At 36.2% G+C, this 21119-nt stretch overlaps 1 protein-coding gene across 2 annotated transcripts in view; it reads right to left on the bottom strand.

The window, feature by feature from the left end:
* SLC39A10 (solute carrier family 39 member 10) overlaps nucleotides 1–21119 on the bottom strand; it is a 66458-nt gene that overhangs the window by 26719 nt on the left and 18620 nt on the right. For both annotated transcript variants that reach the window (XM_062189411.1, XM_062189403.1), the window contains 3 exons: nucleotides 14819–15840; nucleotides 12452–12659; nucleotides 171–340 (listed from right to left, as the gene is read on the bottom strand). In XM_062189411.1, the coding sequence (XP_062045395.1) occupies nucleotides 171–340; nucleotides 12452–12659; nucleotides 14819–15829 (1389 nt within the window). In that variant the 5' untranslated portion in view covers nucleotides 15830–15840. The remainder of the gene's footprint in view (nucleotides 1–170; nucleotides 341–12451; nucleotides 12660–14818; nucleotides 15841–21119) is intronic.

Raw genomic sequence — 21119 nt, 5'->3', positions numbered from 1 at the left:
GATTTATTTTAAAAATATTGCTATTAAAATTGGGGAAATGAAAAAAGTTATCCCATAAGCAGACATAAAAGAAGACAAATACCAGTTTAGTATGCTATGGAGCCTGCCAATGAAGGAAACTTTTAGCTTAAATAATTTTAATTTTTTAAAAGATTAGAATGGTTTCTTACGTGGGGCAGTAGATGAAGAAGGGCGTCTCCACTCATGGTTCCTACAGCTAGTGCAACAAGGAATGTGAGAAGGAATTTGAAGCATCCTTGGTTAATGATGGGAACCAAAATCACGCCTAGCAAGGAAAGCAGGCTAATGACAGTGATAGAAATGATACCACAAATCCATGCTGTAGGAAAGAAATTAACAGTCAATATTAGTGCGACAATATCAACTAAAAAAGCTCCAAAGAAGAATTAGCATAGATAAACGAGTCATGGAAGATAGATTATCTTACCCAGACTATGCTTTTTAAGAAGCTTTATGGCACTGCTGTGCTTAAAAACAAAACAAAAACATGACATATAACCAACTTGAACAACACTTAAAGAATTAAGAACTCAGATCAAGTTATAAATAGTCCCTTCAATGGCCCAGGACATTACAACAGTCATTTAAAATGACTTAAGGCTGTGATTCATCTTAATATCTAGACTGGAAATAAAAATCTTCTAAAGTTTAAAGGGAGAGACACAGTAATAAAACTTTATTTAAAGAATATAATTATGAAACTCTTCTATGACCATTGAAAGAACATCTATCTACTATATCAAAATCTTTATGAATCGTCCTAATGCCAAGTATAAGAAAGTTAACATAGCAGCCCAGATGGAAATACATTCACATTAGGAGGTAACAAAAAAGTCTTATTACCAATAGTTGGTTTGTATTTTTATTGTGACAGAGGATAATTCAGTCCTATTTCCCAGGATTTTTTTTCTCTTCTCTACACCTGGTTCCAAATTCCCTTTCCTCCAATTTTGCTTTCTGTGTCATCTACTACATAAATGCCACTTCAAGGCATTACAAGGCAAAAATCCTATTATAAAGAAAACTATATAGTCAAATAAGGTTTAAAGGTTGGCTCACTAATGATAAACACTCTGTTTTAGTGTTCAAAGAGAGGAAAAAAAAAAAAAAAAGAAACCATCAGTGAAAGATCCTGACAAAATAAGCAAGACAGGGGCCACAGGTGCAAGATTTTTAGACATGAAGTTTTAAAGCCAAGTTATTGAGCAACTATACCAACAAAGGTTTGTTGAAACAAACACAGCCTTCTAGCGCCAATCATTTTAGTGGGGAAAAAAAGCAGATAAAAGGGACAGGGTACTTATAATACCCAAGTGGGACAAACTGAGGATGATAACAAAAACATTAACGTGAAGATCAAATATGTCTTTTCAGTAATAACTCTCCCTTCCAAATATATTTTTCTTTAGTTTGGCAATAATCCAACCTGGAAGCAGTTTATCTTCCAGCAACAACCTAAAAACAACTTCAAATAAGAAGTTAAAGAAAAAAAATGTACTTAAGTACTTGGGAAACCAATAATATATAGTCCAAAATACTCTGAAAGAAGAAAAAACACAAGGGGGCCTTCAAAAAGTTCTTGGAAAATGTGTATTATGAAAAGACTGATTTTTTTTTTGCACCAAAGAAACATTTAAAAATTTTTTTCCATAAGCTTTTTGAAGTACTATAGTGTAACATAAATTGTTGGCCAACTTGGATATACTGCATCAAATAATGGTGTTCTGTTTGTACTAACATTTAGAAATTTAATTTCTATCACAAATATCTTAATAGGTAAGACCAGAAACAAATATCTTTTTCTCAGTGTGGAATATAATAGAACCCTAGAAAAAAGAATAAATTTTATTAACAAGATTTATTCAACCTGATTTTTACAAATTCAGGTTTTAAGTTAGTACCTTAAACTGGTTACGTGAATTTCCTTGGGTTCTGAGGCACAGGAATAAAATAAGAAAAACTTTTATTACATAATTTCAGAGGCTAATTCTAGTGTATTTTTAGCCACCATAATTCTGACTAATAAACACTTCTAATAATTTTGAAGTTATCAACTTTGCTTATTTTGTATATACTGCATTCAAGGGAACTTAAAGCTCATGGACAGACAGAATTAAAAATACCAGTTTATTTTGGTGCAAAAATGTTTTTCCTGGTATGTGGAAAATACATATTATGAAAAACCTATGTATGGATGTTCAGAGATTTTGTACCAAAATAAACACTCAAAAGCTTTTTGAAGTCTCCTTGTAAAACTACAAGTATATTTTAAAACCTGAGCTTTTTACACTTTCAAACTTAAGACCATATTAAAAAAATATTCTTACAATCATTTTTATAAAAATAAACTAAGTAAAGGCTTGAGAGAAGATGTGATTTTATTGCCTAATCATAAAACCAATATATGGAAATAAGACTGATTCTAGCCAAGTATTTCCTTTCTAAAAATTCTCATAATATTAACTCCTGGTTAAGGGTACCCTGAATGTAAAAAAATAGTACAAAAAAGATTTTATGAAAACAAAAACATTTTGCAGTATTCCAAGAAACTGATTCACAATCTCAAAAGTCATTGGTCAATTAGCCAAAAATCAATTTAAAAATTAACCAAAATTTAATTCAAGAAAAATCAATGTCAATACATTAGTGGATAAGTTTAATACAAATACATCATAAATGAAGGCCAATCACTGGCAGGTTAACCTAGTCAACCAGTTCTACATGTATTTGGGGGAGAGGTGTCTGTATGAGTTCATGAGTGCTCAAATCAGTGCATATGTACACATGTTATCAGTTGTGATAATTGAATCTTTCTCATCCACTTGAGAAAAGAAAATATGTGGACTAAGAAATGCCTTAAAAGAGAAAATCTCATTTTATGATTAAAAATATTTTTCATTTGTGATTTTTAACCTTAGAAATTTAGAAAATACAAGAAAATATCAGAACTCACAATGGAGAAAGTGTTACATAAATCAATCTAGGGTTATAACAGCACCATCTTCAAGAGCATCATTTTCATTCTATCTTTTTGGAAATGCCACTTATTTAGAACACAATGTGAATGATACACCATGTAGGTGTTTAATGAAATGGTGTTATACTGAATTTCTAAAGCTGCCCCTCCAAAATGACTTGATACAAACATGCATGCATATATATGTACACACACACACACATTTTTTACTAAAAGTCTTTTTTGAAAAGCAGAGACAGAGAAACACACAGAGTTCCCATTTGCTGATTCACTCCTCAAATGCCCACAACAGCTGGGGCTGGGCCTGACTGAAGCTGGGAGACGAACTCCCATGCAGGTGGCAGGAACCCAACTATTACTTTTGCCATGACTGCTGTCTCCAACGGTTCACTTCTGGAGTCAGGATTTGGATCCAGGTATTAAACTTAAGCACTCTGATATGTGACAAGGGTATCTTAAATGCTAGGCTAAACACTCTCCCATTCCCTCCTACAACATGTATTTGTTAAAAATGACTAATAATAAAGATTTTTGGTTTCTTATTTATTTGGTAAAATGCCTGCCAACAAGTTGGTTACTGAGCAAAAACAAAATGCTAAAGATCAGAAGACTCTGTTGTTAAAATCAAAATTAAAAATCTCTACATGTCTTTGAACATTTACTCCTTAAAAGAATTTTCCTACTTCTTCAACTAGGAAAAAAATACCTATAGTTTGCTTGCTATATTTCAAAGGCTAGTGTCAAGAGATTTTTCAATGATTAAAAGTCATATATTCAACACAGTCCAAGCAATCTTGAGCAACATGAGCAAAACACTAAGCAGTAGGCATTGCACTACCCAACTTCAAAATATACTACAACATTCTAAACAAATTAGAATATTAACATCATAAAACCAGAAACATAGATCAATAGAACAGAATACAGACTCTAGAAGTAAACCCACACAATCTATAACCAAATTCTCTTCAATGAAGGTGCTAAGAACATTTGCTAAGGAAATGAGTCTCTGCTGGGAAAATGGGACATCCATATGCAGAAGAATGAAACTAGAGCTCTCTCTCTCTCACCATATATTTAAAAAAAAAAAAATCAAAATGTGTTAAAGGCCTAAATTTAAAATCTGAAACCACTATAAGTAAACATAAGGGATGCATCAGGACCTTAGAATTGGAAAGGATTATTTTTGGATCACACTCCAAAAGAATAAGGAAAAAAAAAATTAATATACAAATGAGAGACTACATCAAACTAAAAATATTGCATAGCAAAGTAAGCAATTAAGAGTGAAGAAACAAACCTCAGAATAGGATAAAACATTTGCTATAAAAGGGGTTAATATCCAGAATATATAAGAAACTAAATAACTAATAGCAAAAACAACAACAATAACTCACATAAAAAGAATTAAAATGGGCTGCAGATCAAAACAAATGTTTCTGAAAAGACAAACAAACAGCTAACAGGTATCTGAAAAAAATGTTCCAACTTCCTAATCATCAGGGAAATAACAATCAAAACTACAATGAGAACCTTACTCCACTTAGATCAGTTATCATCGAAAAGATAAAACAGTGCTGGCACCAATGCAGAAAAACAAAAAGGACTCTTGCACACTGTTGGTGGGAATGGGAATTAGCACAGGCATTGTGGAAGCCAGTAGCTGTATTTCTAAACAAACCACCATGTGATCCAGCAATCCCACTCCTGGGTATGTATTCCAAGGAAAAGAAATGTTTGTCAAAAAGACATCTGCACCCTCATGTTTATTGCAGCAGTAGTCACAAGGGCCAGTAAACAGGAATAACCTCTGTGTCCATCAATTGCCGAGCAGATAAAGCAAATGTGGTATATACCACTGTTCAGTCAGAAAATGATGAAAACCTGTCATTTGTTATAACATGGGTGAAACTGAAGTAAAGACAAATACTACAAGAAGTCACTCATATGTAGAATGTAAAAAAGTTGCCTCACTGAAATTGAAAGTAGAGTTGTAGTTACCAGAAGCTGGAGAGGGCAACGGCAAGCGAGGTATGGGGAAAGATGAGTTAATGGGTACTGAGTTACAATGACATAGGAGAAAGCTCCTGGTGTTCTCCACACTGAAGACGACTACTGATAAAAATAATGTACATTTCAAAGTGCTAAAAGGATTCTGAATGTTTTATAACAAGTGTGGAGACAGACATGCTTATACTCTCCCAATGGCCACAATGCCCAGGGGTGGGCAAGGCCGAAGCCAGGAGCCAGGAGCTTCTTTTGTGTCTCCCACATGAGCACAGGGGCCCAAGCATTTGAGCCATCTTCTGCTGCTTTACCAAGCACATTAGCAAGGAGCCAGATGGGAAGCAGAGCAGCTGAGTCTACCCATCGTCTATATGGAACGTTGGTGTCACAGGCAGTGGCTTTACCTGCTTTGCCACAATGCCAGCCCCAATGTGCTTATTCTGATTTCAACATTAGACAATGTATACACATGTCAAAACATTACATGGTACCCCATAAACATGTACAATTTTTATGTGTCATTTTCAAAATATTTTTAAAATTTAAAAAATAAATCCTAGTTGCTTTATAAATGATTTGTACCTAAAACATAAGGACACAACTGGAATCATCATAACATAATTTACTCCTTCACATTTATACTGCCTTAATTCAAACTTGAAATTATCAAAACATTTTCAAGATGCCAATTATTCTGCCCCTTTAAAAAGAGAGTTTTTCTTAATTCCTTGCTTACCAATAGCTACTTGAATTGACAACATACTAGCTGTTGTCATATAGGAAGAAAGGACTTTATGCAGTATTTCTCTGACTTACATGATTATGGAACCTATTATTGTATCTCAATGAGCCTGTATCCTACAGAAGGTGATTTGAAAATGCTAATGTTGGAGTCAGCATTGTGGTACAGTGGGTTAAACCACCACCTGCGATGCCAGCATCCCATATGAGAAAAGTGAAGTAAAATTAAACATGAAAGTAAGAAGGAATACTAATTTTATTTATTCAAATGGCAATGTTTCAAATTTTGAGCAAACTAGGACACAGAAAGAATTCTACAAAACAAACAAGTAATCAACATAAAATTATCAGAATATGCTTATAGTTATTTCAATGTCACCAACATACACAAAAGCAGTAAAGTTAACTATTTACTTCCTATCTAATATAAACTGTCACTTATTCTTGCTAGTTCCAAGGAGAAAGGAGTAAAAAGCAAAATGTCTTTTTAGATAAATAAGAAAATTTCCACACATTTTCCATAGATTAGAACTATTCCATAAGTGACTGATTAGCAAAACAGCCCAACTATTTCCTTAAGTATACATTACTATAAACACATGTTTTCTTATTCTCAATTATTTACTGTTAACATTTTTTGAAAATTTCAGCTTTCTATCACTGCAAGTGTGATGGTCCATGCTTCTAACAACTTACATATTTAACTCAAGGAAAATAATCATTTTGGCCTATAAGAAAAAATGTGGGGGCTGGCATTGTGACATAGTGGGTTAAGTGCCACTTGAGACGTCAGCATCACATACTGAAGTGCCAGTTTGAGTACTGGCTGCTCCACGTTGAATCCAATTTCCTCTGGGAAGGCAGTGGAAGAGGGCCCAAGTGCTTAGGACCTTGTCACTGCTGCGTTAGACCTGAATGGAATTCTGGACTCCTGGCTTCAGCCTGGCCCAGCCCTCACTGTTGCAGCCATTTAGGAAGTGAACCAGAGATGGAACATTTCTCTCTCTCTTTCTCTTTCTCCCCCCCCCCCCCGTGTGTGTGTGTGTGTGTGTCTCTCTCTCTCCCTCTCAGTCACTCTGCCTTTCAAATAAATAAATGTTTTAAAAAGGGAAGTTGTTTTGCATGTACTAAATCTGAAATTCTTTTTGTTATTCATTTATAGAATTTACAACATTTACATTTAAGCTTACACAAACTCTATCCTAACTTCCTAGAAATAGAAAAAAAAGCAATGCAGGGAATAAACTGTTTTGACTTCTAACCAAATTGTGTGTTTTGAACCAGTTTATTTGGTATACAATAAAACAAAAAACAATACAAAGCATCTTTTAAAAAACTTCTGCCAAACTAACAATATGCAAACTATTAAATACAACTAGCAAATGCCTTCTTTATTTGTACTCTAGACACCATATGCAATAAAAAGCGCTAAATGTCTGAAACAAGCTTCACTTATTCTACAAATTAGGTCACTTAAAACGTTAAAGGTCTTCAAGCTTAGTTATCCACCAACTCCCTTTCTCATTATCTAAAGAGAAAATGCATTCTTTTAAAAAGAAGCGCTCATCTGTGGAAACTTTCTAATTAACTTGGTTTAAAGCATGTGCAAGATGGCAGTTTTCAACACTGTTTCAGCATTTTAATTGGCAGAAAATGCTTAGCGGCCTATTCACTACCCTCCTTGGTAATTAAGCTAGGGTCAACTCTACGACTAACTGAGCCAATCTTGTGAAACAAATGATTTCTACCATACACAGTATATAGCATATTTGGTTTACAGCAGTCTTTGGACAAAGTTAATGAGGTAGGAGCTATGTCACTATGGGAAGATTTATATAGAACAAGTTAACCTTTCTTAATGGTGCAGCAGTCATTAAAAATAATTACTAGCAGGGCATTCTCTCTAACAATTATTAACATCTATCAGGACATAATTAATTCAAGCTGTATTTCCGACAATGCTAATAACCACTGCAAACAACTAATCAATATTCACTATTAGTAACGTATTTGTTTTCAAAGCAAGTACAATCTAAGGCTTTTCAGATGGAATAAGCTGTAACTTTCCATATTACTACAGTCAAACATCTGTCAACAGCTTTATTACAATATATGGATTATGGCAATATTACAACATAGACAACTCTAATTAATTAAAGTCATAATCTACAGTTGACATGAAAACAAAGAACTAGAAGTTTTAGAAGCCTTCAAAATAAAAAAGCTATTAGTTTTAACTTTAGATGAGACAATCTTGTCAGTCTGTTTTTCTCTATAAGGAATGAATATATTTAAATCTCAGCTCTCGTTTTTCTCCTGCCATAGTGAAAATGCTTTGGCACCTGAGAGCCAAAGAAAGAGGACAGAGTGTATCCACTCCAAAATGAAAAATCAAATCTAGTTAATAGACTCATTTTTTTCTACATCTTTTGATTTTATCAGACTGACCTCAGCTTGTCTACTGAGAAGACCACACTTAGGGATTGTTTCTACCGTACTTACAAAATTCACACCAATACCTGCTCTCCATCACTTCCCTGTCTATGTTTACATTATCTACCAAAATGCCTCTCAATCAGCTGTATATAATTCTCATTTCTCTGCCACTTCTGTTCTATCAAAGCACTATCAAAAAGCCTTTCAGCAGGAAGCAGCAATGCAAAAAGCACAGCAGTATAGCACAGTGGTTACAAGTAGCTTAGGCAGAGGGCGGCACTGTGGCATAGCAGGAAAAGCTGCCACCTGTGGTGTCAACATCCCATAAGGTTACCAGTTTGAGTCCCAGCTGCTCCACTTCTGAGCTAGCTTCCTGCTAATGTGCCTGGGAAAGCAACAAAAGACAGCCCAAGTGCTTGGGCCCCTGCACCTACAATGGGAGACCCAGAAGTTGTTCCTGGCTCCTGGCTTCCAATTGGCCCAGCTCCGGCCATTTGGGGACTGACCATTTGGGGACTGAACCAGTGGATGGAAGGTTGATCCCCCCCCCCCCCCCCCGTAACTCTGCCTCCTTTCAAATAAATAAATAAATCTTTAAAAAAAAAAAAAAGCAGCTTATGTGGAGAATACTATATAATCACATCATGAAATCTACCGGGCAGCTGTGTAACCTGGGACAACTTACTTCTTAAATTTTCCCTTTCCTCTAAAAGTGCCCATCTGACAGGTTTAACAAATTAAATGAAATACCTTGTAAAAGTATTTAGTATAGCATATGGTAAGGCCCCAATACAGGCTATTATGATTAATTTATCTATGCTATTCCCTACTGTAAAGAAACTGGTCAGGAATAGAAATATAGGCACCCAGGAAACTTACCTTGTTATTTATTTGTACTCTTTCAAGATTTTATGTGTACTCTTTCAAGCTTTATCTCAAATAAATTTTTATATACTAGAATTTGACATTTTAAAACATGTCCTCTTTATTCCCACACTGTGGAATTTTACAAATTTCTATCCTTTTAATTCTTCATCAAACCAAAAATAGTTCTAGTCTAATTCTTCATCATACCAAAAATAGTTTTAGTCTGTATCTGTTTGTACCATTTTAGTTATTTTAATAACTCCCTCTAAGGTAACTGGGCATTTCAACTGGAACTGAATTTGTTACTCTAAGTTCACAGTAATTCCATCATAGTCTTACACATGTTAAAGAAGTTTATGAAATTTCACTCATTTTGAGAACTTTTACAATCAAAGTATACTGGGCTCACTGATATATTCATATAAATATCTTCAAAAGATGCATTTTCAGTTAAGCGTTTTTTCTGGATTATAACTGAAAGCATATAGAATACTGTCAAACAATTTACTATCCAAATCAACATGAATGCTTCCTTTTATACAAAGTTCTCTTTAATTAGGCACTAGGGATAAAGAGATGAAACAACAAAAAATAAATTGATCCAACTATTAAAGACCTTTAGATCTGGACTACGATGGTGATATCTGAGGTGTCAAGGAAGGGAACTTTGTCAAGCCTAGGATGGTCAGCAGGTTAACCAGAGGAAAGCTTGAGAGGAATCTTTGAGGAGTCATAATAGATTTAGAATGTAAAAGAGAGAAATGAGAGAACAAAGGCATAACCTTTTTTCAGCAGTTCATGGCCAGAGCTGAGAAAAGCAGAGATTCAAATAATGGCGGGGCATAAGGTTGGAAAGGTAGGCAGGCAGGTGACATATCTGCAAAGCCTGCGGGCCACATAAAGGATGATGATCTTTGAGACAATATAGCATAATGCAGTTTCCTATGACGGATGAGAAAAAGTAAAGCCAGCATATCACATCAAATCCATGCTCCCAGGGACATAAAGAAAATATTAGGGAAACAATGAAAAGTATTAAATAGTATAAAGACACATGCCAAAATATGTAATCAACCAAGGCACCCATCATCAGATGAATAGATACAGAAAATGTGGTAATACATATACAATGGAATATTACTCAGCTATATAAAAAAAAAAGAATGAAATTCTATCATTTGCACCAAAATGGTTGGAACTGGAGGACATCATGTTGAGTAAAATAAACCAGAAACAAAACGACAAATACTGCATGGTCTCTCTTTTATGTGGGAGCTAAAATTAAACAAAAGAAAGGAAAAAAAAAAAAGCTTGGATGTATCAATTTTGTTGCAAATACACATTTCTGTCATCTTTGTTTCAATTTTTACCAAACTGATAGAAATTATAAATAATTATAGTTTTAAACATTTTGTGAATATTTTAACTTTTCATTTGATTGTTGTTTATAGCGCTTATCTATTTTCTTGCTGTTCTATTGTCTTACCACTTATTATTTGTTGAACTCTTTATTTAGTAGAGCCATTAACCCTTAGACTAAAATGTAAACTTAAAAATGTTACCTCAAAAATAAATAAAATATTAAATTGAAAATAATTTTTAAATGCATGCATATGTTTTTCTAATAAACATTTTCACTTAAAAAAAGTGATACCAGAATTAACTAAATTTGGAAGCATATGGATTAGTTGCCCCGAGGTTTTATGAGATACATCTTGGAGATTGTGGGCTCTGTCATTATTAAGCCTGGGAATTGTGGGTAAGCTACTTTTCCATGCCTCAATTTCTTTATATATAAAAATAAAAATCATTCAAGGATACTTCAGAGTTCATAGATGGGGTCAATGCTGTAGCATAGTAGGCTAAACCTCTGCCTGTGGTGCCAGCATCCCATATGGGTGCCAGTCCATGTCATAGGTGCCAGTTCAGAAGAGGCTGCTCCTCTTCTGATTCAGCTCTCTACTTGTGGCCTAGGAAAGCAGTGGAGAATGGCTTAAGTGCTTAGGCCCCTGAACCCACGTGGGAGACCTGGAAGAAGCTCCTGGCTCCTGGTTTCAGATCAGCTCTGTTCTGATCGTTGTGGCCATTTGGGGAGTGAACCAACAAATGGAACACTTCTCTCTGTAACTCTACCTCTCAAATAAATAAGTAAAATCTTTAAAAAAAAAAGTTTATAGAAAAATGGAATTAAAAAGTAAGACTCTTTTGGTACAAAAATTTTGAAGTCCTCACATAGTTTTTTGACAATGCACATTTTCCATGAACTTTCTGAAGACTACCCACATGCATCCCTTATTGGCCTATTGGTAATATTTGGTAAAAAGAACATAAAATATTAACACACAGATAACAAAATGGTTAAACTTGCTAGGCTTGATTCCTGCACTACCATGTACTAGCTCTGAGATCTTGGCAATGTTACCAGGAAGAGTAACATTACCCTTCTCATAAGACTGTTGTAAGGAGTAAATGAATTGAGTTTAGATCAGTTGTTGCAATAATGTGTTTGTTAAGTGAGATAAAAATTATATAATAACTAAATCTTAGCTTTTACTATAAAGAAAAAACTGTTGGAGAATCTCACTTTTATTTTAGAAAGGTAAATGAAAATATCTTGCAAAGGGCACAAGAACACAAGCAAGAAGGACCTAAGGATATGATGATGCACTGTGTCTGGGGTTGGAAGACAGGTAAGTCTCAACTCAAGTGGACTTTACAACAGATTACACAAAGAAAAAGGAGGAAAGTAATATAGTTCCAGATTTTATCAAAAGAATGAATTGTAATGACATTTGGGATTCAATAAGAGGAACAAACTTTGTGTGGAGTAGACATTTGAAATATTAAGTGAGAGATACCTGTGAACAAAGGTGAATATGGTGAAAAAAGAGCCTGGGAGGTTTAGAAATAATTTGTTTTATCTGACTTGAAGCTAAGGACCTAATGATGAAGTTCAAGTCCCAACCATTCAGCATTCCTGAGGCATTCCTAGAATTTAACCACACTAGCTTCCCTTCTTACTTTGAAATTTTAATCATCTTTGCTTCTCACCAGAACCTCACAACCCCCTAAATTAAGTCTTAAGTAATTATAACACCAAGTAACTTTAATTAGGGGTCCCCTGATTTATATTTGCTCATAAAAGAGGGTCCATTTATCACAAACTATGCTTTTAATCTCATTTTCCATAGCAAAACATTCCCCAGAAGAAATAAATAATACATATGGTATTTCCTGTCTTCACTGGATATTTTGTAACATGAATAGCGAAATTTCATTAATACAGATTTAAAGTCTGATATTAAGAGGAAGTCAACAATTTTGGAAGTACTTTCTAATTGATTTTTTTTTAAAGGACAGGTATACTATTTTAAAGAGAAAAAACTTAAATCTCTTTCTTACCTGATGCCCCAATATTTGCCTTATCTTCAGGAACCAGATTTTTATCCTTATTTAAATCTTCAACTAAAAGTTTGTCAAAATGCTCAATACAAAGTCTGCTGTCGATTTGATATAACAGTGCAGGGCAAAGATATGTAAAAAGATCAGGTGAGATGGGAGAGTTGGCACCATGACCATAGTATTTTAACAACTGAGTGACGTTCAAACACTGCAAGGAAATTGATAAAACAAATTAAGTAAGAGTATCTCTAAGAAGATTATTCAGAAAAATAAATTAACCTATAATAAAAATACTCTAAATATTACTGGAAAATAATCTGTTAGTATACAGGTATCTATTACAAATAAAATTTTATATAGGAATTTATGATAGAGACACATTCAACTAGATTACCTAATACTGTTTATGGATTCTAGTCATAATGACTCACAACTGTATCCTCAAGATTCTTACGGGATAAGAAAAATCACTTTCTAACAAACTGCAATCATCAGTGACTCAAGTCTTGAGAAAATATTAACTATAGAGTACAATGGAAATTTTTATTGCTGAAAGAATATTACACTGGAAAATGAATAAAGGGCAGCTTCATCCACCAGTACTTTAAAAACAAAACAGAACAGAAAATAAGTTTAGATCAATAAACCAGAAAAAATAATTATACAAAACTAAGGCAAGGGAGATGGCACAGTCCCTTTTCTCACATATAACCACCCTGGATGCATACTCATTTACTGACTTGCTATTTCACTACAGGATTTTGTCTATTGCACTCACACACAAAAATCTAAATTTACATATACACACAAATGATTCTGCTCAAATCCTAAATAGCATGAGATACTATTCAATATAAAGAGCATTTTCAGAAATCCTGAGAAAACTTCCTGGATACATCAGACTTGTGAGAATACCACTAACAAAGGCTGATGATGCAGACCTCATAGGTCTGATACAAAGAAGAAACATCAATAATAATAATATCTATTTATTGTCAACAAAAGATTCGAAGATATCTGTAGTAATAAAAGCACACTTTAAAAGCACACCAAAGTCTTAACATATATGTTCTTTTAAAACCTCTGTTTATATTTGCTAAAAACCAAATACCTGATGATTTATATTAAGAAACATAAATACACTTAATTCCATAAAAACACGTATCTCAATGATAGTAGCAGAAATAGCAAAAGGTAAAGTCATTTTTCATATTTGATGATGCTACTTTCTAAACATGAACAAACAAATTCAACAAATTTTTCTAAACATTAATTTGAGCTAAAAATCAGGATAAGCAAAGTGTTGGCTATACCTTTACTAAAATAAAAATAAATGTGCTTTCTTAAAGGGAACAGTTAAAAGTAATCAAGGGGCCTGCACTGTAGCGTAGTAGTTAAAGCCACTGCCTGAGTGAGATGCCAGCATCCCATATGGCCGCCAGTTTGAGTCCCAGCTGCTCCATAACCAAGCCAACTCCCTGCTATTGGCCTGGGAAAAGCAGCGGAACTGGCCAAAGTGTTTAGGTTCCCCACCCACATGGGAGACCTGAAAGAAGATCCTGGCTTTGGCCTGATCATCCCTAGCTGCTGCAGCCATCTGGGGAGTGAACCAGCAGATGGGAATATTCTCTGTCTGTCTGTCTCTGTCTCTCTCTCAGTCTCTCTTCCTCTAACTCTGACTTTCAAGTAAATAAATAATAAATCTCTATTGAAAAAGTAATCAAAAGGAACCAGGCAAATGTGAAGGTATTAATAGCACAGAAATCAAGAAGGAAACGAGGACACTCTCACTACTGCTGGAGTTTCTTACTACTACACCTTTCTGCATTTTCTCCAAATTTGTTAAAGGCCTGAGAAAAAATCAATATCACAAGGAAACTTTACCAGAAAGTTAGCAAATATCTGACTTTAGAGTTAGATCAATGTCTTAATTGCTAATTGAATTATGAAAAAGTAATTGAACATTGCTTCCCAAGAGGATGGGGTTGAACATAAAAAGGTTTTAATCTTCAAATATATGGAAACCAACTAAAGGTAACATAAAAAAGAAAATAACTTGGGAAGTCAAATAATTTATAATGAAGAATGAAATACAGAAAATACCTTCTAACAACATTTAACAGTGAGATTTGAGGGATTCAAATTATAGAATATAAGAACAAACAATACAACGTGAAAATTCAGATTTTAAAAATATTTATATGGAATCTGATTCCTTGAAGTATTTTTTTCAGGAATGTTAGCTGATATCTGACATGGAAATACGTTTAAATATATCTGTTAACCACGATTAATTTTACCTTCATCTAAAACATTCCACAATTATCTGAGTTATGATGCAACCACAGGACATCTTTTAATACTCACTTCATGTGGACGGTCATCTTCATTGTGATCTTTGTGACTAGCAGCTGAATAAATTGCACTTTTTTTAACATGCGGTGCTTCTCGTTTTCGAGTATGCCGAGGCTCCCCTTCATTATCAGCATCAACATCTTGGTGTCCATGACCAGAATCATGACCACCGTGCTCTGGAAGGTGTACATGAGAATGACCCAAGTTTTGTACACGATCGGGTTTGTGGACACGATTATGCTCTGACTGTTCACCCTGATCATGGATAGGGGGAAAACCTGGGGTAATCACTTCAGAATTTTCAGTATTTTTCTCTTTGTTCTTCTTCCTTCCTTTCATTGGCCTAACATCAGACTGTGTATGTGTTTTATTGGTCTCTGCTGAAGGGTCATGTCTAGGACCCCCACGCTCTCTGTGGGTAATGGAATCATTGTGAAAATGGCGGGTAATGTTATGGTCCAGGTGATGATGCAAACGATGGCGATGATGTAAGCGATGATTATGCTCACGCATGTGTTTGTCATCAGATTTTACAGATACTTCAATTGTCTCTTTCTCTGGGCCACATTTATGGTTTCTTTTTGTTGATACACTGGTCACAGTTTGATTTTCTGAATTTAAATGATTATGGGAATGCTGGTGGTTATGTGAGTGAAAATGCTTCCCCTCTTGAACTGCCAAAATATCTAAGTGAGAAACATGATCGTGGCCAAGATCCTCATGATTAATCTCAACTACTTTTATCTCTCCAAGGCCCAAGTTTGTTAAAAGTTTCTCCAGACCGAAAAAGGATAATCTTCCATTTTCACCATAACGGTCAAAAAGTTTTTCAATATAGTATTTTTTTTCATTTTCCGCATCCTGCACTGAAAATTTGCTTGGCTCCAATTCTGTCATCCCACGGTGGTGTCTGTGAAGCTCTTCAGGGCCATGGTCATGTTCTTCATGGCAATGGTTGCAATGATGGAAAATAAACGTCAGCAAACAAATGAGGCAAAATTTTGTGTGCATATGTACCTTCATTTCTATTTTTCCTAAATAGATTAAAAAAAGAGACACGTATTAGAGCTAAGCAATATACCTAGGCATATTCAAAATAATTATGAATTCTCTAGCCGTTGACCAATCCACTAAGAAAATGTTTTACCTCATTTCTTTCATTGCTATGAATCATTCTTTCCATCTCCAATTTCCTATAAAAATGATCCCTTTTATTTAACCAAAACATATGAATTGTTGGTTTCTTTCCTATCTGATCCTTTACAAAAAGTTTGTTGAGCCCTGTCTGGAGGTTCTGATCAATATAGTGAGAAAATAAGAAATAAAATGGTAAAATGTTTAAGAATCATAAAAAAAAATAAAATTAACATTATTCATGATGGTAGAATTGAGTATGCAGAAAATCAAATAGAGACTACTAGAATTAATATTAATTTAGTATAGCTGCTTAATATAAGGGAAATAACCAAAAATCAATTGCATTTTTATATGTCAACAATAACCAGAAAATGACTACAAAACAATGCTACTTATAACAGCTCAGAGCTATGACGTACAAGACCCTTAAGTAGGAGCCACCAATGTAGCACAGTGGGTTAAGCCACAGCTTGTGATGCCAGCACCCCCTACAGATATTGGTTCAAGTCCCCAGATGCTCCACTTCAGATCCAGCTCCATGTTAACATGCCTGGGAAGGCAGCAAATGGTGGAACAAGCATGTACTTGGGCTCCTGCAACCCTCAGGGGAGACTGGATGGAGTTCCAGGCTCCTGGCTTAGACCTGGCTCATCCCCAAGAATCTTAGCCATGTGGGGAGTGAACCAGCTGATGATCTTTGAAGATCTCTTTCTCTCTCTGTCTCTCCCTTTCTCTGCCTCTCTGCCTTCCAAGTAAGTAAATAAATCTTAAAAAAAAAAAAAAAAAAAAAAAAAAAAACTTTATGTAGAAAAGGATCACATTATTAGAAAAAATTAAAACCTAAAAAAAAATGAATTGGGGCTGGTGTTGTGGCGCAGTGAGTAAAGCCACCAACTGCAATGCCGGCATCTCACATGGGCGCCAGTTCACATCCTGGCTGCTCCACTTCTGAACCAGCTCTCTGCTATGGCCTAGCAGCTCTTGGCTCCTGGCTTCAGACTGGCCCAGCTCTAGCCATTGTGGCCATTTGAGGAGTGAACCAGTGGATGGAAGATCCCCTGCTCTCTCTTCCTGTCTCTGCCTCTCTGTAACTCTGCTTTTCAAATAGGTAAATAAATCTTTTTTAAAAAAATTTGATGAGTCATTTTTAATATTCATGTGAGAATAAAGCAAGCCAAGCATGGCCAAGACACTCTTAAGGAAAAAAATAGAGGCACTTGCTCTACCAAGTTATTAAAGACAGCATGGTATTTCATGTCAGAACAAATAAACCAAAGAAACAAAACAGAGTCTAAAAACATAAGAGAACTTTTTTTGCTTGGTACTTGGTCAGTTAGAGTTCCATGTAGAGGAAAAAAACACGGGCCAGCATTGCGACACAGGTTAAGCCACCACCTGCAGTGCCCATAAGGGCACCAGTTCAAGTCCTAGCTGCTCCACTTCCAATCCAGCTCCATGCTAATGCACCTGGGAAAGCAATGGAAGATGACCTGAGTACTTGGGTCCTTGCCACCTACATGGGAGACCCAGATGGAGTTCCCTGCTCTTGGCTTTGGCCTTCCCCAACCCCAGCCACTTTGGCCATATGGGGAGTGAACCAGTGGATAGAAGATCTCTCTCTAGGTCTGCCTTCCAAATAAATAAAATAAATCTAAAAGAAAGAGAGAGAGAGAGAGAGAGAGGGAGGAAGGGAGGAAGGAAGGAAATGAAACTTGACCCCTACCTCACATCATACATAGGAACCAGTTACAGGTGAATTATGAACCTAAATTGAGACAGAAAATGTTAAAACAATAAACTGTTCAGAACAGTGCTCTCCAATGGTAGCCATTAGCTATACATAAGCATTTAAATTCAAATTATTTAAAATTAAATTTAAAGCTGAGCTTCTCAGTTACCTGAGTTACATTTTAAGTGCTCAATAACTGCATGTAACTAATGGCTACCATCTTGTACAGCACAGATATAGAACATATCTATCATTAAAGAAAGCTCTGCTGGACAGTTTGTTCCTAGAATTTAGAAATAATCTGAGCCTATTACATGATTTTGAAATTTTCTAGAATAAACAGGTGAAACTAACTTCATACTATCTTCTAGTTATCTCATTAAATCCAAAAATGTAAACAATATAAAAATTATTAGCTATTTTACACTCTGTTTAATCGATAGCTTTGAAATCTGGAATGTAATTTAAATTTACAATACATCTTAATTCAGACTAACTGTATTTCAAGTGCTCAACAGCCACCATGTAGCTACTATATTGGAAAGTGCAGATCTAGGTTTACTTGGGAAACTAAAACTTTCAAGACAGGATACAAAAAAGTATTGATTATGTAAAGTTAAGAAGATCTGGGAGGCTGGTATTATGGTGCAGCAGGTTATACTACAGTTGACAATGTGAGCATCCTAAATCAGAGCTCTGGTTGAAATCCCAGCTGCTCTGCCTTCCACCCAGCTCCCTGCCAATGCACCGGGGAAAGCAGCAAAAGATGATTCGAGTACTTTGGTCCCTGCACCCCCATGGGAGACTTGGGTGGAGTTCTGGGCTCCTGGCTTTGGACAGACCAGACCTACACAGTGAAGCAGAGGATGGAAGATCTTTCTCTTGGTCTCCGTTTTTTTTCTCTCCTCCTCTGTAACTTTGCCTTTCAAAAAAATAAAATAAATCTTTAAAAACTAATAAAATAAAATTAAGATCCATTCATCAAGAAACATCATAAAGAACCCAAGGTAAGGCACAGGTTGAGAGAGGTCTACCACAATTAATAGTTAAGAATATAGGCCGGCGCCATGGCTCAATAGGCTAATCCTCCGCCTGCGGCACCGGCACCCCAGGTTCTAGTCCCGGTTGGGGCGCTGGATTCTATCCGGTTGCCCCTCTTCCAGGCCAGCCCTCTGCTGTGGCCCAGGAGTGCAGTGGAGGATGGCCCAAATCCTTGGGCCCTGCACCCACATGGGAGACCAGGAGAAGCGCCTGGCTCCTGGCTTTGGATCAGCGTGGTGTGCCAGCAGCAGCACGCCGGCTGCGGCGGCCATTGGAGGGTGAACCAACGGCAAAAGGAAGGCCTTTCTGTCTCTCACTGTCCACTCTGCCTGTCAATATTAAAAAATAAATAAATAAATAAGAATATATAAGGAACTCCTACAAATCAATACAAAAATTATGAAACAACCTAATGGAAAAATGTGTGGAAAACCTGAATACATACTTTAGAATAGCCAAATTCCTAGGAGGTGTCTGAAATGACTACATGCACTCAAAAAATATCAATGCAGGAGGGTAGGTGTTGTGTTTTAGTGGATTAAGATCCTACTTCGGATGCTAGTATCCAATGCAGTAATTCCTGGTTCACGTCTGGGCTACTGGGTGCTTGTGATCCAGCTTCCTGTTAAGTACTAGGGAAGCAGTAAATGACAGCCTCAATTCTTGGGTCCCTGCTGATCACAGAGGAGACTGGATAGTGTTCCTGGCTTTGGTCTGGCCCAGCCACAGCTGTTGTGGGCATCTGGGGAGTGAACTAACAGATGGGAGACTTCTCTCTTTCAATCCTTTTCTCTGCATATAAATAAATAAATCTTAAAAAAAAAAAAAAAAGATCAAGGTAGGGAAGGGTGTTTGGCACAGTACTTAAGATGCTGCTTGGGAAACCTGCAAGAGGTCTGCTTCCAATTCCAGCTAAACCAATGAACTGAAGATTCTCTCTCTTGCTTGCTCTCTTTTTCTCTCAGTGTATTTATCTGTTCTTCTCCGTGTGTCTATCTGCCTTTCAAATACATACAAAAGTTTTTTTAAAAAAAGGTACCAAGGGGCCAGCATTGTAGTGAAGCAGATAAAGCCGCAGCCTGCAGCGCGAGTTCGAGTCCTAGCTGCTCCACTTCTATCTAGTCTGGAAAGCAGCAGAGAATGGCCCAAGTCCTTGGGTCCCTGCACCCACATGAGAGATCCAGAAGAAGCTCCTGGCTCCTGACTTCAGATTGGCCCAGCTCTGACCACTGCAGCCATTTGGGGAGTAAACCAGAGAACGGAAGTTCTGTCTCTTCTTCTCTCTGTAACCCTGCCTTTCAAATAAGTAAATAAATAAATCTTTTAAAAAATATATTAAAAAGATGGGGCTGGCACAGTGGCTCACTTGGTTAATCCTCCGCCTGCGGCACCGGCATCTGGACACCGGGTTCTAGTCCGGATTGCTCTTCTTCCAGTCCAGCTCTCTGCTGTGGCCCAGAAAGGCACTGGAGGATGGTCCAAGTGCTTGGGCGCCCGCACCTGCATCGGAGATCAGGCAGAAGCACCTGGCTCCTGGCTTCAGATCAGCATAGCTCTGGCCGTAGCAGCCATTTGGGGGGTGAACCAATGGAAGGAAGACCTTTCTTTCTGTCTCTCTCTCTCACTGTCTAACTCTATCTGTCAAATAAATTTTAAAAAATTAAAAAGGTATCAATGTGAATATATCATTACTCATCACAGCTCAAAAATGAAAAAAAAAAAAAAGCCCAAATGTTTGTCAACATTAGGATGTATACACAAAAGAGAATAAACTTACAATGGAATACCACAAAACTTAACTCACTAACACAGATAAATTTCACAATTACTAAGCAGAAGATGACAAACATCAAAGAAAACTGTACTATATAATTTTACTTAAAGTTTAAAATGAGTAAATTCAAACCAATTAATTTATGAAAGGAAATCAAGAATATTAATTGGAAGATGACCAGAGTGGAGAGACTCCGAATAGGTAAAATTCTCTTTCCTGACCTGAGCAGGTATATAAGCAAGCTTACCTTATAATAAGTTAAAGCAATCACGCTATGTACTCTCTTCACACATAATCTATTTCAATCAGATTGTTTAAATAACAAATTTTCTACAGTGAAAACCAATTGGAAAAATGTAATCAAAACAAAAATACATCATTTCTAGAAATAAGTAGAACAGACAAAAAATGGGAGCCAGTGTTGTGGCACAGTGTATTAAGCCACTGCTTGGATGCCTACATCCTTTATCAGTGTGTTGATTCAAGTCCTGGGCACTTTGCTTTCAGCTGATGTGCCTGGGAAGGCAGTGAATTATGGCCCAAACACTTGGGCCCCTGCCACTCAGTTGGGAGACCATGATGGAGTTCCTGGCTCATGACTTCAGGCTGGCACAACCTAATCAATGGGACCA

Source organism: Lepus europaeus, chromosome 1 (genome assembly GCF_033115175.1).
Source record: "Lepus europaeus isolate LE1 chromosome 1, mLepTim1.pri, whole genome shotgun sequence".
In the NCBI taxonomy this organism is placed as follows: domain Eukaryota; kingdom Metazoa; phylum Chordata; class Mammalia; order Lagomorpha; family Leporidae; genus Lepus; species Lepus europaeus.
Note: the sequence above shows the minus strand (reverse complement) of the source record. Positions and strands in the feature narration are given on the sequence as shown.